The following is a 16,149-nucleotide window of genomic DNA, read 5'->3' on the forward strand; positions in this document are numbered from 1 at the left end:
TCCCATTGTGATAATAATACAATAAAGACATCATCAAGATTTGGGGCAGCCACCCATATATTGTTTTTCCCGGCTGCAGAAGTTTAAGTTTTTTAAGCACGATGTGCATAGAACAGAGTCCAGAACCGAACTGATTACAATAGCCCAAGATGGAGGCTTTAAAAGCCAGTAGAGGAACTGATGTCATCAAAAGGGCCGGAACCAGAAGTGGACATCAGCAAAGGGGCCGGCTTCGGAAGTGATGTCAGCCAAGGGGCCGGCTTCGGAAGTGATGTCAGCCAAGGGGCCGGCTTCGGAAGTGATGTCAGTCAAGGGGCCGGCTCCCGAAGTGATGTCTTCTGAGGCGCTGGAAATTTGCAGGATTTCCCAGGAAAGGTCTGTAGGGATCTGAGAAAGACAGTCAGCGCACTCCGCCGCCCCCTGGTCGGATGTTTTATTACACTTACTCAGACCCTACTCGCACGTGTGTGACACCATGTAATTCCAAAACTGAAAACATGAGATTCAAATTTTTTTTTTTCTCGGCCACAGACTCCATGGGGTCAGTAACACATTCAAAAAGTATCATTTTTGGGTGGGGTGTCCCTTTAAAATAAAATCAAACAATGCCAGTGAGGCAGTGTGGCCCTCTGGTGGCTCTCTGGGTCCTGTGATGAACTGGCACGTCCCTCCCAGGGTTGGTGTCCAATGCCACTGGTTTAGGCTCCGCCCCCTACAACCTTGAAATTGCCATTTACACGTTCTGGAAACGGATGGATGGATGGATGGAGGGTCTTTGTGTGAAAATTGAACTCAACTGCCTTGTTAAACATCTTCAAAGAGTCAGACATTTTGTTTTTGAATTCTTATTCAGTGTTTTGACCAAATGTGTTCTTTTTTTCTTTTCTAGAAAAGAGATTTTCACTGATGGTGGACAGGATTTTTGCTGGAGGAGACCAGTCGTTCATTCTTTGTCTGAAGAAAAAGGTAATTGGCGTGAAATCCGAACACTGGGGTCTCTTCAGGGCCTCGGCCTGTGCTCCTCTTTGAATGATCCGATTTTATAAAATTTAAAAAATGAACAACCCGTCCCACCCAACGCTGTAACAGAACAGACCACACACACAATGCAAGTAACAAAAGTGTATTTAAATAAAATTAGAGAAAAGTCCAAAATCCTCCAGCCTCAGCACAGTAACTGACACACAAAGTACAATTGTTACGTATTTATGTATATATTTGTTAATTATGAATTATTATGTGTCATAGTTTTATGCTATTTCAGTTATTTTGTTAACTCTTTGAGGGCTGAATATTTCATTTCCATTAAACACACTTTTCTGAAAAGCACACAAAGTATTGATTTCACACATAAACCAACCTAAAATGGCTGTCACTGCGTGCTGTGGTCACCGGTTTGCAGGAATGCACAGCAGGCTGTCTTGCTGTGGTGGGATGTGGGGACAGCAGCGGTAGTCATGGTGATCTGGTTTGTACCTCTCGTCATTGTAAGTGGCGAATGTCAGCACCACAATCAGCTGATGCTGGTACCTCCCACTCGTGTCGAGGACTTGTATCAAAATCGGAGTCTGACAAGTCAGAGTCCAATTCAGCGGTAAAGTGCAAAACGTCATCCATAGAGTAGTTTGCTTTACGCATTCGCCTTGAACTCTTGCCAGACGTTGCCGTTGTTTGCTCCTCGCTACTCACACGAGCGCAGGGGTCCACAGTCAAACCAACTTCTAGCAAAAAGAGTCCAACGAAAAAAGTAACGGCGGGTTTTGTCACCGTTTACAGTTGATTACCACCGTTAACATGCCGCCCTGAAAGAGTTAATTACATTCTGTCCCTCTAATTGTGCCCTTGTGTGTTGTGGGTGGGGCCACCCTAAGGCCACTCCTCCTAAGCCCGCCCTCTGGCTCTTTAAGGCCTGAGCTGAGATCACTGAAACAGCGGAGGACATTTCAGGTTGAAGGAGGCTTTGTGTGTGTTGACGTTTCTTTGCTCCTTTATTTTTCCTGGTGATTGGATTCTGTTTTCGGGATTACATTTTGGGACTTTGTTTGTTTCAAGTTTCCCTTTTTTGTTTTTGCCCACTGTTTTGAGCATTTTGCTTGCGCTTTTCGAATAAATCCATTATTTATGAAGATGCCCTGGTGATTTTACTTGTTGTTCTTCTGGTGGGACTTTTGGTCCATTTGGGAACTCTTCTAAATATGTTTTTTGGAGTCTGTTAGGCCGGAAGCCTGCAGTTAGTAGTTCTAAGGATAGCTGGAGTTTGGATGAGTCTCCTTGGGCAAGCCGCCTGGCCTTTATGGTCCTCCCAGGAGGCCTTACACTCATTTGGCTTTGTTTGGGACCACCGCAAAAATTCCCAATCACCAAGAAAAATTATCCTGTGAGGAATGTTGAATGATCCGTGGTGGTTCCACTCAAAAACGATATTTAAATTTTTCTCTTGTGTTTTTGTGGAGAGTGGACATGACAAAGTTTCTAAAAAAAAAAACCAGGAGCCAATGGTGACCAATATCAAGAACGTCCATGAAAAACCCTCACCTTGCTCACGTCACATAATCCACATGTCAGGTCATCCACTTGTATGCTCACAACGTTCGTGTGTTTTTTGCAAAAATATTGCTAAACAAAAATCTCTAGAGCATCAAACTAATTCAGATCACATCGGCCTCCCTGGCTCGCCGCACTATGCATCAATAAGTGGGAAGGGGGTCCCCCATGAACTCCTGAAAGCCCCTCACTTCACCCCCACATTACTCTTTCTTCACCTGTCAAGTACTTTGCATAACGGGTTACGGTTGTGTGGTCAGGGACATCGAGTAGCTCAGGAATGTGCAGGAAAAGAACGAAATTCCTGCAGTGGGACAGCACCTTATGTCTCTGTTCTGTGCCGTTTGCGAGGAGATTTATAAAGGCAGTGCTAATCTTTGAGATGTGCCATCTGTTGGAATGAAAGAACGTGATGCATTTTATTGCTTAAATCCCTTACAAAAATTTGGTACAAGATTTGTAAAAGCCGTGCTAATGTTTGTGATGCGCCATGTGTTGGAATGAAAAACGTAATGCATTTTATTACTACATGCATTACAAAATGCACTCAGTAGATGGGAAGCTGCAAACGTTAATGCTGAATACGCGGAGGTCTTTGTTGATTGCTTCGATTCCAGCTTGTCCTAGATGGGTAGCACAGCTAGTTCATGATAAGTGGATTATTTATTTTTTTTTTGAGTAATACCCTAGCAGGAGTCAAAGGCAGGTCATTTGGATAATACAAAATGTAAGCGGTTTGCACCACCACTAGGGATTTATCAGGTTCATGGATGTTCTTCCAAAGAAATCATCAGAACTCACTGAGGTCTTTTCCTTTGGCCTGAATGGGGTCAGGTTGTCTTTGCTTTCAAAATCCAGCTTCTGTTTTTTCTGCTCTTTCCAAAAACTTCATTATTCTCTTCTCCCCACGACTGTGTGGTAGGAGATACGCAGTAGGCAGTCTTACCGAAGGCAGTCATTTTAGGTGGGATTTATTCTGCATGCCCATTTCAAGTGGAGCTTTCATCCTCCCACCTGTTGATCCGTCCATTTTTGTGAACTGGGGCTGTGGGGTGTCGAGTGTTCACACCTTCACTTCACTCCACTTTCACTCCACTTATCACAGTGAGGACCACAGCCCCCTGTCCTCAGTCACTTCCTTCAGCTCCTCCTGGGGGATTCCCAGATGCTTCTATGCCATCTGAGAGATATAAAACCAAGCATATCCTGTCAGACTTCTCCTTGTGGATTGTGCCTGGTGGACCCCCACATTTGAGGTGTCCAGTAACCATCCTCAAACCACCTCAACTGGCCCAACTTGCAAGGTGTGAAAAGCCACTGACCGATCTGTGAAAGATCTAAATCATATACTGGGACCATCAAGGCCACAGTGGGAGCCTAAGCTGCACATGGCACACCAGTGAGGGTCTTTTCTGTTTTTCCTGCCCTCACAGGATGCTGAACCTTTAGAGACGTTTCGTACGCTCCTGCCAGGCAAGCGGATTTCAAGAATGGACCACAGCATGTTGAAGAAATGGACGGCCAAAAGCGAAGGCAAATCACGGAAAGCCGTCAAAGCGTAAGTTGAACATCTGTCGCCTCTCAGGGGGTCAGAAATATTTTTTATGTACGGGGCAGGAAGAAATGCAATGTCGAAAAGCCAGCTGAGAAAAGTCAGCCCTGTCTTTGAAACAACCCGGAAAACGAGATCAAAAATCTGAAGTCAAAACCGAGAGGCAAGAGATCAGAATTTGGGAAGGCAAAAAGCGAAGGCTAAGAAAGAATTAAAGATTGGATAAAAAAAAAACAAAATGGCCGCTGAGATGATCTTTTAACCCCTCGATGTCGTGACCTTTAAGGCCACACCCCCTGGAAACTGGGGTTGGCATCCCAACGACGATGGGAGCCACAAAATGGCAGTGGTGACGGCCACAGAAAAAAACCCAAAATGGCAGTAGATTAGAAGCGCTTCGTAAATGTGGTGATTCAAATTTCACTTCAGAATCGGAATACGTGACGTTTAAAACCCCACCAGAGATGCATCAGTAGTCAAAACTGGCAAACATGCACGAAAAATGGCAGCCATAGCGCTGAGCCCCTGCTCCGCTCACACTCCAGTAGTACAGCATAGCGCCGGTGAGGATGGTGTTGCCTGCTGAAAGGCGCTATATTAAGGCACTGTATTGAATAGCCGGTTGGCACCCTGCCCTGCCTCATTGTTTTTCTCTCATTCCCTTCCAGGGACATCGAGCTCATTTTCTCTTCTGCCGCTTGCGTCAATGCCAGCTTTCTGAGGTAAGACAGCCTGTTTGTTCACTTTGTGTTCACTTCAAGGCAAACAACGGGCACCCATTGTGTGCCACCACAACTGAGTGTGCCCTCATTAAATATTATAACAAAAGAGGGCACTCTCCGGACCCATAATAATGCCAAGACAACCAAATGTAAAGCAAAGATGCCAGGGGATGTGAAAGAAAGGGTGGAAAGATGCCCAATTTAAACCCTACCTGACACAAACTGGCAAGAAGGGGCAAACAGACCTCTAAATCACCGATGACATGGAGTGGGAGTGTGGCGGCCTTTGACCCGATGACAGTTTCTTGTCTCTCACCTCCTTCCTGACTCCCCATTTTTTTAACCCCTGCTCACTCCTCTCTCTTTTCTTTTTCTAATTTTCAGCCAAGACCACCATTTGAGATCCTCCATTGAGAGTCTGGGCTTGGACCTTCCTCGTGTGAGAGAGACCTTTAAAATCTTATCGGAAAGTAATCTGCTGCTGCCGGTGAGTGACCTCTTGTGTTAAAGCCCCCCATTCTCACAGGGCCCACCCAACGACTTGCCTTCCAGGCGTGCATTTTCTGAACCCATTTATTCTACTTCAGGGTCACCTGGAGGGGGGCCCCACCCTGGGAGAACTAGCGGGGCACACTTGCCCATCCACACTTGCCCGTGTTAGGAATGTGAGGAATTGTTTTCTCTCTTTAAGGCAGAAGCCCCTTCCTGAAGTGCATCCCTTAGACATTGCACTTACTTATTTGTCCGATGCCTTGTCCAGGGCAGCTTACAACATTTGGGGTCCAGCTGGTTCCACTGCACCTCCAGAGGCAGATGGAGTGACCTGCTCGTGATCACATGGTGTCAGCAGTGGGATATGAACCCCCAGTCTCAGGGTTTTTAGTCTCACGCCACCCTTAGATGTCCCACCTCTTGTCACAATTAGGGATGACGCTGCAGTTGTGACCCGCTGGGCTGGCTACTCTAAGCGGCTGTTTGATGCTGATCCTCCGGCTAGGATGTTGGACATCTCTGGGTCTGCAGTTCTTGAGGCTGATCCTCCAACCCCCCAGTCTCACTGAGATGGCACAGGTGGTGAACCAGCTGAGGGTAGGGAAGGCTGCAGGGATCTGTGGTATCCAGGGTGAACTTCTCCAGGCTGGTGGTCAGGCTGTCCTCCTGGCATTGCAAACAATTTTTGCTTCCATTTGAGAGACGGGCATCATCCCAACTGATTGGAAAACAGGACTTGTCATCCCTATCTGGAAAGGGAAGGGGGAATCACCTGGATGGCAGCAACTACAGGGTGATAACACTGCCCTTGGTGCCAGGTGAGGTCCTTGCTAGGGTCGTTCTCAATTGGATCCATGATCACTTGCTCACCTACCAGCGACCGAATCAGGCTGGTTTTAAGCCTAAGAAGTCTACCATTGACCACATCCTGGCCCTGAGTTTTCTCATGGAGTGCAAACGTGAATATCGGTTTAGTTTCTTGGCAGCCTTTGTCGATTTTCGTAAGGCGTTCGACTCAGTTGATCGCGCTGCCCTGTGGGACATCCTGAGACTTCATGGGGTCCCCTCAAGGTTACTGGACATCATGGCCGGCCTGTACACTGGTACTGTGAGTGCTGTGCAGAGTGGAGGAGGCAGACGCTCTACGTTTTTCCCAGTTAATCCTGGGGTCCGTCAGTGGTGTGTTCGTGATCCTACTCTGTTCAGTGATCACATGGACTGGGTGTTGGGCAGAGACGTGGGTTCCAGTGGCTGTGTGGCATCTGTTGGTGAGGAAAGATTCACGGATCTTGACTTTACTGATGATGCTGTGATCTTCATGGAGTCAATGGAGGCACTTGAGAGACTGAGCAAGGAGTCTGAGGGCCTGGGCTTGTGGGGTTCCTGAAAAAAACCAAAGAGCCAGGCCTTTAATGACCTCTTGGGCACGGCCATCAAAAGTGTGTTTGTCTGCACAGAGAGTGTCAACCTCGTCATTGAGAGGTTTACTGACCTTGGCAGTGACATTCATGTGACTCTTCCTATGAAGTCCGTAGACTGATTTGTAGAGCATGGGGGGGTCATGAGGTCACTTTAAAGGGGTGTGTGGCGCTCCTGATATCTGTAAAAGGATGAAGGTCCAAGTCTTCAGAGTCCTGGTGCTTCCTGTTTATGAGACATGGACGCTATCCAGTGACCTGAGATGAAGACTCTACTCCTGTGTGTCAGAATCTGCTGGTTTGACTTTGTGTTGCTCATGGAGTCCCGAATGAGGCACACAACCTCCATTGTGAGGGAGCGTCAGTTACGGCACTACGGCCATGTGGAGCGATTCCCCGAGGGTGATCTGGCTCAATGTTGAGGACCCAAGTGGCTGGACCAGGCCAAGGGGATGCCCATGTAACACCTGGCTGCGGCAAATAGAGGGTCATTTCCGGTGGGTGGGACTGGGCCGCATGTCTGCTTGGTGGGTTGCCAACTGGGATCCCGAGCTGTTTCGTCGTGTGGTGGGTGCGGCAACACGCTGTACCAGTGCCTGCTCCCCAAGCCTGATTTGGATATCAACAGTTCTGTTTGCACTCGTGTTTGAGGTCCAGGGTTCCATTCCTATCGTTATTTGCTTGATCTTCCTATTGATTTAGTGTCTTTTTATGAGGCCTTTGATGCCACTTTAGGTCCCCCAATCACTGCCATGCCTTTGTACCTGTCGTTAGGTCTGTGACCCTCATTTCTAAGGGCGTGGCTTTGGAGGTCATGACCTGTTTGTGACGGTGGTACCAGCCTGGCTTTTCTTCCTTATTCTGATCTGCAGTTAACGTAAAGCTTTGCTGAATTTCATCTGCCGAGTTTCGTTCAGCTTTGATCTCAATTTTGGCCTCTCTGTATTTGTTTTATTTTGTTTTGTTTCTTTCCGTTTACGCGTATCTCCCGGTTTGACTCAGAAAGTATACCAGCACGACGCCGGGTAAAGCAGAGCGACCCCTTTTATGCCAGAGCACCCAGCAGTATTGCCAGGGCCACAGCCTCACACCCAAAAAAACACTTTGGTGTCCCTAAAGTGACGAATTGTGATCCCTGCAGTTCTACCTGGTGGCTCCCATGAAACCCAGTAGGACTACAAGTCCCATGCCACCTTGTGGGTGTGAACGAGGGGAGAGCCGCCAAAGTGATGGAGTTGACATGAACCCCAAGAAACCTGGAAGGCTTAAGTAAAGAATTGGCCATCCTGGGCAAGGTGCCCATCCATCCATTATAAAGTTGTCTCGATCAGGTAAAGTGTCACTGATCCTGGGTGGGATGTGATTCCATTTGTTAAAATCATTTGTTATACTGGGTGCCAGTTTGGGTAAACTTACACCTATGCCACTCAGGATGCCAGCCAGTCCAAATCCCCTGTTTCACCTATGTGGACCTTCACCTCGTGTCTCTGTCAGTCTTTTCCTTCTCCATCTTAAAGAAGTGTCTGACAGGCATGAGGGAGCCCTGCAAAGGGCTGGCATCCCACCTAGTGCGGATTCCTGCCTTCTGAGGGGCAAAGCGGCTTTGTTTTTGTTCATTTTACATTTTTTCCTCTTTTTTTTTGCTCAGGTAAAGGCGGTGGTCCAACGGAGGCTCCTACCAAATCAGCCCACTGAGCCAGCCAGCACCGAAGTCCTGCGGGTCTACTTGATTGTGACCGAGCTCATCGATTTACTTCGGAGAAAAAAGTACGACATTGGCACAATTACTGCCATCATGGCGGCTGCCATCCTCAGGCAAAACTCTCGATGTTCGCTGTCCCTGGGTAAGAGTTTAGAGCCAGTGGGTTGTCCGTGACATGTCTGACATATTGTGGGCTGAACATATGCATTTGAGCAAATTTATGTGGGGGTCCACCACCTTGGAGTTCAGCTTGGCTTTTTGTCTGTCAATTTTCTTTTTGTGGCCGCGCCCAGGGATGGTGGGCTACAGTCATAAGGACCTTCTTCATAATATTTGCAACTGTTGTCCCAGCTGTTTGGAGATGGTGGTCTTTTAGCTTTTGTCTTTCATATGCTTGTCTGTCACGCTCTTTCTGATCTCCTCACACGACTCACTGCTTTGCTTTCTGTGGTCCACATTCAGTGTGGGGCACACAATGACACCAAACAGCAAGCAGAGTGACGACTTTTCTCCATTTCAGTCGACTGAATGGTGGATTGGAGACGTGTGTGATGCAAATTCAACAGTAGGGCGATTCTGAAAAGTCACTCGAATCCAATGATTTGGGGTCTTTTTTTAAAGGGTCCCAACAAATGTGTCCAGGCCATGTTAGAAGATCTTTGTAGAAGAAGGAACACATGGTCTCCTGTCACAGTTACTTTCCTTTACTCGATGACCTCTCAAAGGCGTGCAGGGACACAGGGGACAACTGCTTTTCATTTTGTCACTTTTCATCTCGAATGAACTGTAAAGGGACCACCCATTTGTCTACATTTGTATTCCCGTTACACAATAAATCCGTTCCTTTCCACGTTCTTAATTATTTCTATAATTTTGAACAATTTGTCCACATCCGTATGTCCTGCAATTGCTCACAAAACACCGGGACTACAACCTTGGTCTTAGTTGGAAGCTTGTGACGTGATACACGCTGATGAAGAACAACGTGTGGCTGGTGGCAGCCTCTGTGAAGTTATTGGGCTCCGTGTGTTCCTAACGGCAAACTCCAGAGAGAAGCGCTGAAGACAAGTGACATCTGTGACAGGAAGAGCAGCCTCTGTTAACAACCTGTTGGTGCTCGCCATCTAACAGACCAGGGCCAGGATCTTGGGAGCACCAGAGGTCTTCATGTTTTGTACTACAGTTCAAAACCCTTCTCAAATGTGCATCGGAATGACTGAAAGACTCTTCTTACTTGGCCGTTGCAGTCCTGGGGCCTCATGTATAAACGGTGCGTACGCACAGAAATGTTGCGTAAGAACTTTTCCACGTTCAAATCGCGATGTATAAAACCTACACTTGGCGTAAAGCCACGCACTTTTCCACGGTACCTCATGCCTTGTCGTACGCAAGTTCTCTGCTCGGTTTTGCAGACTGGCGGCACCCAGCGTCAAAGCAATGGTACTGTTCTTGTGTGATTACTCCTTATTTTCATGACGCGGCTTTATAAATACACTGAAACTAACCGCATATTGTTTATTAGTGTAACGCATCTGATTGTAATGAACTTGTAACAATATAATGGAGCAGGGAACAGCCATAGTATTCTAAATACCAGAACTGCTTTAGTGTTGTTACTCTCACTGCACCACTCAGAGTATTTATATCACTGTGTCTGAGTGTGAATCACAGCAGCAGCTGATCGGAAAGAGAATTATCGGTATACAGCTTCAAGCACACGCTGTCTCAGCCACTGCAAAACGTTTTAAAGCCTTTCCTGTACGGACCTCGCGGTTCACAAACAGTTTAATCCCAAGAACTTTAAATGCACTCAATCAATTGCTCCTTGTAGAACTGTCTGGACTTATAAGTACAATCACCTCACTGTAAACTTGCACTACAGTTATAATATCTCACAACCTGAGTCACTTTATAAAGCGCGTATTTACATATGATGACGATATCATTTTTAAGATGAAATGCAGCAAAATATGTTTATTAAATTATACAGATAAAACTTTAACTTCATTTAAATAATCTATATTCTTCACTGGGAGTGTCGTTAAGGATAGAATAATTAAACATGTACTACGAAGATATTTCAATGTTCTTTAAACGTTTTGAAGAATCGGCGCTCTAAGCTTACAGATGGCTTAACGTCTATTACAGAGCTGATTGTGTAGCGATCGGTTACTTGGGGAAAGAAAAGCACTGACTGCAGTGACGGCTACGCCAATATATATTGAATATAAAACAGAAAGAGAAAATAACAACACAGCTAAAAACGCAGCGACAAATTTCGACAAAAGTTAAATGCTTGTGTCATGAGCACGAGGCGGCTATGCAGTGTCTGTAACAGACGTGGCCATCCACCGTGCATAAGATACTTTACTGACATTGGCGGCTAAGGAGCCACCGATTCTTCCTCTGCCCAGTGCCACCACAAGCCTAGAGCCGCCCCTGAGTACTGCTGCAATAAATTATTTCATCGAAGTGAAACACATGTTTAATAACGTGCGTTAACTCCTATCATCATGAAAATGATATCACGAATACATCTCAGTATTTTGGTTATTCAGAGAGCTGTAATATCACGAATGTCATGGACTCTGTGACCAGTTGGAGGAAGAGAGCCAGTTTAAGAAGCAAGTAGTGATTCACACACACAGAGCACATACGAGTAGAAGATCAAATACAAAACTAAGCATTTAACGTGCTACTTTAATTACGATGTGATTTGAGAAACTGGTTAATTAAACGATTTTAAGATGAAGTTTATGATGTTCTACTTTAATGACAAAATAAACTACGTGATTAAAGTGGAAATGTCGAGATTGAAGTTGACATTTTGTGCTTTTTCCTCACTGTGTGCCTTTTTTCTCTGTACCCTAATAAGCTTTCATATGACACTCAGACGGTGGGCTACAACTCGGCTTTTCACGGCGACTTTGATATGTGACTTCTTTTTTATTTCTGGCACTGTGTGATTTTGTGAATGTGAGCTTTCAAGTTTCTCCAACACGCTATGTCACTCGATCAACTTCCTTTTGTTGATTATTCTACGGTTTATTTGAACAAATTGTATGTTTTTCCTTTGCCTCCACTTGGTATTCGCTGAAATTCTTATATTTTCCCCCGTGCTTTTCCCATTGTCTTTTCACAAAAGGCTGAGTTTAAGGGCGATTTATATTCATTTGCATATTCAAAGAGGCGTAATTCTGGGAGGAGTTGGGGCGTTACATAATGCGTGCACGAGCGTTAGTTTTCACGCTGATCGGGATTTATGTAGCGGAAGAACGTGGAAGTTGGAGTACGCACAGATTCCTGCATCTGGATTTTTCTGTGCGTAAGCACATTTCGGCTTTTGTGCTTACGCCATGTTATAGTGCGAGTTCTACGCACGGCATTATACATGAGGCCCCAGGTGAGGCGCTATACAGATGTATGTGGTGTAAAGGACCCGCAGTTGTATCTCTTGACATAATTTGTTGCCAGGAAGTCCTCCGTGTTAGTGTGTCAGAGAGACCATGTGCAGTGATGTTCGTAATGCTGTCTTCATTTTCTGCTTCGCCACTTCGTCCAGCAGGTCCAGAAGGCGTCCTATAACCAAGTTGGTCCTTTTAATTAGCTTTTAGTGTTCCACAGACTGGCCATAACAGACTTGTAGAAAATGTGAAGGATGTCAGTACCCCAGCCAAGGGAGGAGAGCCTGCTCTTCGATGTTATGAGACCAGTCCATGTTATTATTATAATAACCTAACAATAAGAAGAAGAAAATAAGCCATTATTATAATAGCAAGGAGAACAAAACATAAATAAATAGCCACAAGTACAAATGGTCAGTTGTTGCACTGTCGGAAGGTAGAGTGGTGACCAGATCACTGTTGACGACAGTGTTGTCAAACCTCACGATCTTCTAAAGCGTTGTGTTCTGCAGCGCCGTGAGAGGACCCGCCAGAATGCCATGAACAGAGGGACTGCCATTGTCAAGGATGGTTTGCACCTTCCTCACCATGCAACTTTCCACCACTGTTCCCAGTTGGGTCCACAGTCCTGCCCAGTCCTGACTCACCCTTCTTCACTGGCTTGTCCAGCCTCTTTGTGTTCTTATCCGTCATTCTGCCTCCCCAAAACACGGCAGCAAAAAAGAGGACACTGGTAACGACTGACTGATGGAACAGGACAGCATTTCGCTAGATAATGTGAAATAAATCGACTTGACACACTCAAACTAAAAGGTTTGGGGCAGCCAGCCACCCGTATAATATCCCTGGCTGCAAAAGGGTATGAAAATGGCTTTGATGTGCATAGGTTGGAGTCCACAACTGAACTGCTGTCTTTGTGAAACTACGGCAGCTTTAAAGGCCAGAACCGGAAGTGACCTGGCGGAATAGGAAGTGATGTTCTTCAGGATACCAGAACCGGAAGTGACCTCATCAACGGTGACTCAGGCAGGTTTTCCCTTGTTTGGACTGCAGAGGCAACAGAAGAAGGTTTAGTGCACCGTGCCACCACCTGGTCTGGTGTGGAATTACCTTCCCTTGGTCCATGTAGCTCCTTGTGTGACAATACAGTATGTTGAATGATCTGAGCCTTCTGAGGTAAAAGAGCCTGCTCTGTCCAGGTGGACACCCAGATATTTATAAGTCTGCACTCCTTTAGTGTCCTCCCCTCAGATATTACAGGCTGAATGGGAAGCGGAGACCTGTGGTAGTCCACAATCCTCTCCTTAGTCCTCATTGTGTTCACAACCAGGCTGTTCTTCCTGCTCCAGTCACTTGGAGCTCCAATCAGATCCCTGTATTCCCCTTCCTGCCCATCGCTTATAAACGCCACAACAGCTTAGGTTGATCTGGTAGATTAGGAGACCAAATAGAGTGGTAGAGAGGAGGACTTTAGGGGCCTTCAGCTCTGTACTTTAGAAGGATCTCGGTGAAGAGTCCACTCTTCGGTGTTATGAGACCAGTTCAGCCTGCCGTTGATGGGGGTCCCTAAATATGGACCACTTCCACATCCACTCCCTAATGGTGACCAGACATTGAGGCTCTTTGGTGCAGCGAATGGCCATAAGCAGCTCTTCGGCTTTGCTGATGTTAAGTTGCAGACGATTCTTTCTGTATCGAGAAACTCCAATCTTTTAAAGGTTGGCTTTTATGACACGGTGAGGTGAGATCTTCTGGGTGTCGGACGCTGTTCTCATTCTCATCAGCTCCTTTCTGTCTTTTGGGTTTTTTTTTTTGGTGCAGAGTCCTTATGGAGAAAAATCCCCCCAGACGCCTTTGAGAAACTCGTGCTTGTGTGTCGTGATGCCTCCAGCCAGCTGATGTTCCTGCAGTCAGAAGGATCCTCTGAGGCGCTGCAGAACACCTTAAGTGTCCTCCAGAAGCTAAGCAATGTAAGACCTCCTGGCCACCGTGTCTTGCAAACCTGCTGTTGGTGGGGAGTTTATGAAATTCTAAGATCTACTTTACTCTGCTGTCTGTACCACTCAGGGTTATAGGGAACTCAAAGTCAGTCTTAGCTGTACTGGAGGCAAGACAGTGTCAGACACGTGAGCATGGGAGGCAGCTAAAGGGCCTGAACGACAGTAATCCCGCGCCAGACCAGGGGGTGGCAGAGTGCATTGACTCTTCTCACTTCTCTGCAGACCAGTTTCAGGAAATTCCACCTGACCCCATTGATGATGTCACTTCCAGTCCGACCCCATCGATGATGTCACTTTCAGTCCCGACCCCATCGATGATGTCACTTCCGGCCCCGACCCCATCGATGACATCACTTCCTCCACTTGCCTTTAAAACCGCCATCTTGAAGATCTCAAATCAGTTCTGTGTTGGTCTTAAACCTGTACACATCTGTACCAGGGACGTGCAGTCAGGGGAGGCAAAGCCTCACCTGTCATCATGAAAAGTAAAAACACTGATAAAGATAACATAAAATAAATGTGTGCACTGGTCTGCGCTGTAAATTTGTTTTCTGTATGATTCCAATAATTTTGAACATTTTTATAATCAAAATTAGTTAATTGTTGCATTTCCTGTTCAAATACAGGAGAGAAACGTGAGGTGCGGCAACGACGAGCCTCACCTCACCTCAGACTGCGGTCTCCCTCACACACGGGGTTGATGTCCACAATTGGCATGTCCCTCTCGCTGTCGCTGTCTCTCTGTATGTCGCCAATATTGGGTTTGCAGACACGTTTATTATACACCCTGAATTTCCAGTCTGGCTAATATCTTTAATGAATGTGTGTGTAGTCTTAGTGATCGGACACGAAACCGCCGTGAAAAGGCACAAAGTAAGGCAGACAGTACCGTGTCACCCTGAAGGGGGCGCATGTGAGCCCAACAGGTGCTCGTTGCTGCTGTTCTTCTACGCTGAGGTGCCTGAATGGCGCGGGTCACCGATGCAGGCCTGACACGTGACGATGTCACTGCACCACATTAACCTTCGTGTCTTTTTTGTTTTCTCCCACAGGCCAACTCTGCGACTGGATGGCGAATTCCAAAGACGACATTTCACATCGATATCGGGAAGAGCGTACGTTATATATTGGCTGATTTTAAGACAGCATGTTGGCCTCAGACCGTGCTTTGCTTGGACAGGGGTCACTGCTCCTTGATTACTTCATGAATTTGATTACATTTAAAATCAGACCACAACAAGGAAATGCAGAATTCAGTCAGAAGATACAAAGTGAGACATTAGTGGTCAGAGCTGCTGCCCCATAACCCTGAGCCCAGCCTGGTCCACCAGTACGGAGTGTGCATGTTCTCCTCGTGTTCCCCTGAGGTTTTCCAGGGTTCTCCAGTTTCTTTCCACGTCTAAGCTCAGCAGGCTTGGCCAAGAAACTCCAAGGAGTCACTACTATGGCTTAAACCTGTCAACTCTTGTGTAGAGCGCCATGACACCCTGGTGTGAGATTTGAAGGTTAAACAAGCCCCCCTTTCCAGTCTGGTTCTCCCCTGCCCAGTTGTATTCCTCTTCACAGCTATTTCTGCTTCACTTCATCACATTTGTGTTGTGGGTTATGAGCCCCTTCTTCAAGCACTCTATGCCGACAAAGCTCTCCCATGTTTGGACCGGAGTTCCATCACAATGAGGGTGTCATTCTTTAGGGACATTCAGGTATCATATTGTTATGAAGTGAAGAGTTCTTTACTGGGGGCCTCCTTATTGGCTGGAGAGAAAGCCAGAATCCACAGCGGTGCTCCCACCAGTGGCCCACTTGACTCAGTCAATTCCCTGGTGGGGGACTCCAGGAGTAGCACACCCTCTAATTGGGAAACTGGCCATAAAACTAACTGTCCCAGATTACTTTAACAAATGCCCTAACAGAGAGAGAGGATCACCGTAAACCTACGGCTGCATAAATAAGGGCAGACAAAGAATCTTTATTAAAATGAAAGGTTTTGTTTCATACAAAGGCTCAGAAACTCGAAAATCCTCAAAGAGTGAAAAAGAAGACAAAATGGATACGTCGGAAGGCAATCCAATAACAAAGTGGGGCTGTAAAGCCCCCATTTTCTGAAGCCATTCTTTCAGTGTCCTAATGGTCAGCTCCCTAAACTAATCATTAATTCGTCATGTGTTCATACTAATTGGTTATTAGAGAACCTTTGTCATTGCGTTAACACCACTGAAACCTGTTGTCCTGTCTGCTTGGGTTTTGGAAGGTCCTGACATTCCTAAAGTTCAGCCCTGGGTTCAAAAATGACCAAAAGGAATCCGCGCACTCTA

At 46.3% G+C, this 16,149-nt stretch overlaps 1 protein-coding gene across 3 annotated transcripts in view; it reads left to right on the forward strand.

Moving 5' to 3' along the window:
• LOC120527089 (probable E3 ubiquitin-protein ligase HERC4) overlaps positions 1-16,149 on the forward strand; it is a 67,349-nt gene that overhangs the window by 24,825 nt on the left and 26,375 nt on the right. For all 3 annotated transcript variants that reach the window (XM_039750154.1, XM_039750155.1, XM_039750156.1), the window contains 7 exons: positions 890-966; positions 3,978-4,102; positions 4,765-4,818; positions 5,203-5,305; positions 8,377-8,572; positions 13,656-13,804; positions 14,887-14,949. In XM_039750154.1, coding sequence (XP_039606088.1) covers positions 890-966; positions 3,978-4,102; positions 4,765-4,818; positions 5,203-5,305; positions 8,377-8,572; positions 13,656-13,804; positions 14,887-14,949 — 767 coding nt within the window. The remainder of the gene's footprint in view (positions 1-889; positions 967-3,977; positions 4,103-4,764; positions 4,819-5,202; positions 5,306-8,376; positions 8,573-13,655; positions 13,805-14,886; positions 14,950-16,149) is intronic.

This window comes from Polypterus senegalus, chromosome 4, assembly GCF_016835505.1.
Source record: "Polypterus senegalus isolate Bchr_013 chromosome 4, ASM1683550v1, whole genome shotgun sequence".
Classification (NCBI taxonomy): domain Eukaryota; kingdom Metazoa; phylum Chordata; class Cladistia; order Polypteriformes; family Polypteridae; genus Polypterus; species Polypterus senegalus.